Genomic DNA, 4288 nt, shown 5'->3' on the forward strand with positions numbered 1-4288 from the left:
TAGCCTATGGGGTGGAAGCAGTCATCCCTACCAAGAGTGAAGTTCCAACAATCAGATACGAAATGACAACCGAAAAAAAAACCAGGAGAACATGTGCCATGAGCTTGACATCATCGATGAAAAAAAGAGAAAAACCACTCTTGAGAATCTTAGCCTACCAACAAAGCATTGCCAGCCATTACAACAAGAACATCCGCACTCGAATGTTCAAAGTGGGAGACTGGGTATTACGAAGAGTGTTCTTGAACACTAAGGAAGTAGGAGCAGATAAGCTCGCCCCATCCTGGGAAGGTCCCTTCCTAGTCACTAAGGTAGTCGGGTATGGGGCATACAAGCTACAAACTCAAGATGGTTGAGACATCAACAACAACTTTAACGTTGTCCACCTAAAACAATATCACCCTTGACTCTACTTAGTTTTCTTTCATCTACTTTGTTCAATAGTCTTATGAGACCATCATCCAAGCTACATATTGACACTATTATGTAGGAAGTGTTAGAACTACATTAGTGCTTGATCCATGAGAAGGGTATGTAGGCAGCTCTATGGAGTATAGCCCCAATTATATCCATTTTTTTTTACCAGTCACCCAACTAGAAGGTCAAAAGGATGAGCAAGCCTGGCAATAAATTTTTCTAAGGACGAGAACAAACACGTTAAAAATTTAAGTGTAAGTCTAACATAACAAGCATATTACACTTAGATTGAGAGTCAAAGATAGAGTAAGTCACCAGTCAAATAGCCATCTCGAGCGAAAGGAAAAGATGATCTAAGACAAACAGCGATCCAAACAGTCATAGTAAAAAATCTAAGCACAATTTTTGTACATGTTTCAAGCTCAATAAGATAGAAAAGACGAGTTAGTTTGGCCCAAAGTAACATAGTGTCTGTGTTGCTAGAGCACTCAGGGCCCAAGGTAGTCAGACATGCTAACCAGGCCGAAGCCACAAAATAAGCCCACATTCACTTAACGGGCCAAAAAAAATAACTTAACTCGCACCCGGGCCTAAATATACCCATTCAGCCAAATGGGTTAAGGAAGAAGAAGTCAAGATGAATGAGTCAAGAGAGACGTTATCTAGTTGGCGAGATTACAGGGCAAGACCCTGGAAAGAGTTAGGAGGAACGACATTTGAGAGGGCTCTATAAGGAAAATTGAAAGGAGTCCTCAGGCCGGAGGATATCGAATACTGAAAGCAATCACCCATAATGAGCAAACTTGACAAGTCTACCAACCCAGTCATCACCCTCAAGCTCCGCTGTCACAATTGTTTCTTTTACTTATTGTTTATCATTATTGGTTTCTTTACTTATTTCTCCATCTTATTAATCTCTAGCAATTCGACTGACTTGAGCATCGAAGTCCCTTTGGCTGAAACCCCACCTGTGCTCCCAATTGAACTTTTGCATCTCTATTTTTTCATGACAGGTTGCTGGTGCCCGTTTAATCAATTGTGGGAAATCACCTCTACATTATCTATAAATGTTTTATTATGTTTTCAATTTTTATTTAATTTTTCCTTAGTATTTAAAGTTTTTTTTTCTGAAAATTATTTATTTAGATGTGAAATTAAGGTTTGTACTTGTATAGGAAAGAAAAAAAATTAATGTGTTTTTTAAGCCCGTAATAATATGTATTGGTTTTTTTTTTTCAAATCTCTAAACTAATTGGGGACTAATATTGTGATTTTTTTTTACCAAATTAAAGTAATAGATTTCAAGAGTAGATGATTATTTAATCAGCTCCACAAGTAAATATACTTTCTTAAATTAGTGGTGCTATTATTAAGGGGGTAGAAATAGATTTATTTGAAAATGTTCTCCTCAGTAAATGATTTGACCATTAAATTTTTTTTTGATGAAAAGAGAATACATTGAACCACAACAACCAATTACAACTCAAGCTCAAACTGAGCACTCTCAAATAGAGACATTACAGGAAAATTAATTTCTCAATAAAAGCTATATCTTTGCTCTTCAATTTAGTCCTAGGAAGTCTAGCAATTCTAGCTTTCAAGTAAAACTTTATCAAATGATCAAATCTATCAACAGTCATAGAACAAAAATTGAACAGACAATTGTTTCTATTCCACCAAATCAAATAGACTGAAGCAGCTAATGCAGTTGCTGCCAACTTTTGCTTCAGACCCTTAGGCTTCCCAATCATCCATGATGACCACTCTTCAAACTGAACTGGCCATACATCATTTCCCAGCCACGCAGCTACTCTATCTCTAACCTGTTGAGAGAACTGGCAATTAAAAAACAGATGGCAATGACTTTCCTGCTGCATATCACAAGTCAGGCACAAGGCATAATCTAACTTCAGATGGTAATGCACCAGATTGTCTCTGGTAAGTAAATGCCCCAAAGTAGCCTGCCATAGAACAAATCTGTGCTTGGGAATTTCCAGATTGCACCAAACCACATTAGCAAATTGAACCCTCTCTTTGTTAAGCAGCTGAACATAGAGATTTCTCATATTGAGTTTATATTTTTTAACTGCCTTTTCCAGCATATCTCTAGTGATAACAACTTTCAAATTAACCAGCTTACGCCAGTACCAGCTCACATCAGAATGAATCTTATAATCCTAAAAGCTTTGCCCTTTGAGATAAATGGCATCCACCCATTTCACCCAAAGATATCTTGTTTAGAGGAAATAGCCCAAAGGAACTTAGATAACAACACCTTATTCCATTTAGACCCTTCCTTAAACCCAATACCACCCAAACTTTTAGGTAGGCAAACCTGCTCCCAGACCGTGAGATGAACTTTGCTTCTGTTTTCATTACTGGTACTAGTCCCCCATAAAAATCTTCTACATAACTGATCAATCTCATTAATTACACTCTTTGGGAGGAGGAATATACTCATCCAAAACGATCTTATCCCTAATAATACAGAGTGAATAAGCTATGCTCTCCCAGCAAATGACAGATGCCGACTGGACCAATGATGAAGTTTCAAGTGGATCTTTTTGATAATTGCAACACAGTCACCTGCCTTCCATTTAGTAGGCCTGAGAGGAATTCCAAGATACTTTAGAGGGAAAAAACCTTCAGAAAATTGAAGTCTCTCCAGAATATTCTTAGACTCCTCCTCTGCCAAACCCCCAAAATACACCTGTGACTTAGCTAAATTAGTTGTTAAACCAGAAGCGAGACTAAATGAATTGAAACAATCTTTGATAATCTGAACAGAGTTAGCAGCTCCCTTACAAAACAGCACAAAATCATCAGCAAAACAAAGGCTAACCAAATTCAGCTTCTTACAATTAGGGTGATATCTGAATTCCTTTCTACGTGAAGCTTGAATAAGCAGCCGAGTAAAGTACTCCATAACAAGAACAAATAGTAAGGGAGAAATAGGGTCCCCTTGTCTAAGACCCTTCCTACCAATAAAGCTTTCTTGTATTCTACCATTCATCAGGATTGAGTAAGATGTTCCCTTTAAACAAACCATAACCCATCTAATAAACTGACCAGGAAAACAGTAGGCTGAAAGAATATCCTCCAAAAATCGCCAATCTATCATATCATAGGCCTTGCTAAGGTCAAATTTCATCACACATCTAGGGGAGATATGTTTCCTCTTGTAACCTTTAATGATATCCTGAAAGATAAGAATGTTATGAGCCAACAATCTATCTTTAACAAATGCTCCTTGATTTTGGTTAATTAACAAAGGAAGAACCTTATTCAATCTACCACATAGCATTTTAGAAATACATTTGTACAGAGTATTACAACAAGCTATGGGTCTATACTCCACTGCCTTAGTAGGATTCTGAACCTTCAGAATCAACGAAAGAGTGGCATTATTAAGTTCATTAGGCAGCAATCATGATAAAAAAAAAACCCAAAATAGCATCTGATATTTCATCTCCTATCTCTTTCCACATTACTTTGAAAAAGCCCGAACCATATCCATTGGGACCCGGGCTCTTAATCGAGTTAATACTGAACATAGCATCTGTAACATCCTTCTTGCTGAAAGGTGTTATCAAATTCAGCTGCTGATCTAAGGACAAGATGCCTCCATGAATAAAACACTCTCTTTGAATTAGAACAGAAGCCTTACTGTGACTACCCATGATACTACGAAAATGATTTAAGAAGTGAGCCACTACATCCTCAAACTTCTCATTTATCTTCCCAGCATCATTGATAAACGAAGTAATTCGATTAGAAGCCTTCCTCTGTTTCAAACAAGCATGAAAATAGGCTGTGTTATCATCCCCAAACCGAAGCCAATTGACTTTGCTCCTCTGCCTTAGATAACTAT

General features: G+C 37.4%; 1 protein-coding gene across 1 annotated transcript; it reads right to left on the minus strand.

Annotated features, from left to right (window-relative positions):
- Positions 1-1934: 1934 nt before the first annotated feature.
- Positions 1935-2483, minus strand: LOC133832857 (uncharacterized). The gene has a single exon (XM_062263138.1). The coding sequence runs from the start codon at positions 2481-2483 to the stop codon at positions 1935-1937; it is 549 nt and encodes a 182-aa protein (XP_062119122.1).
- Between the last annotated feature and the right edge of the window lie 1805 nt (positions 2484-4288).

The sequence above is a fragment of the Humulus lupulus genome, chromosome 4, assembly GCF_963169125.1.
Source record: "Humulus lupulus chromosome 4, drHumLupu1.1, whole genome shotgun sequence".
In the NCBI taxonomy this organism is placed as follows: Eukaryota; Viridiplantae; Streptophyta; class Magnoliopsida; order Rosales; family Cannabaceae; genus Humulus; species Humulus lupulus.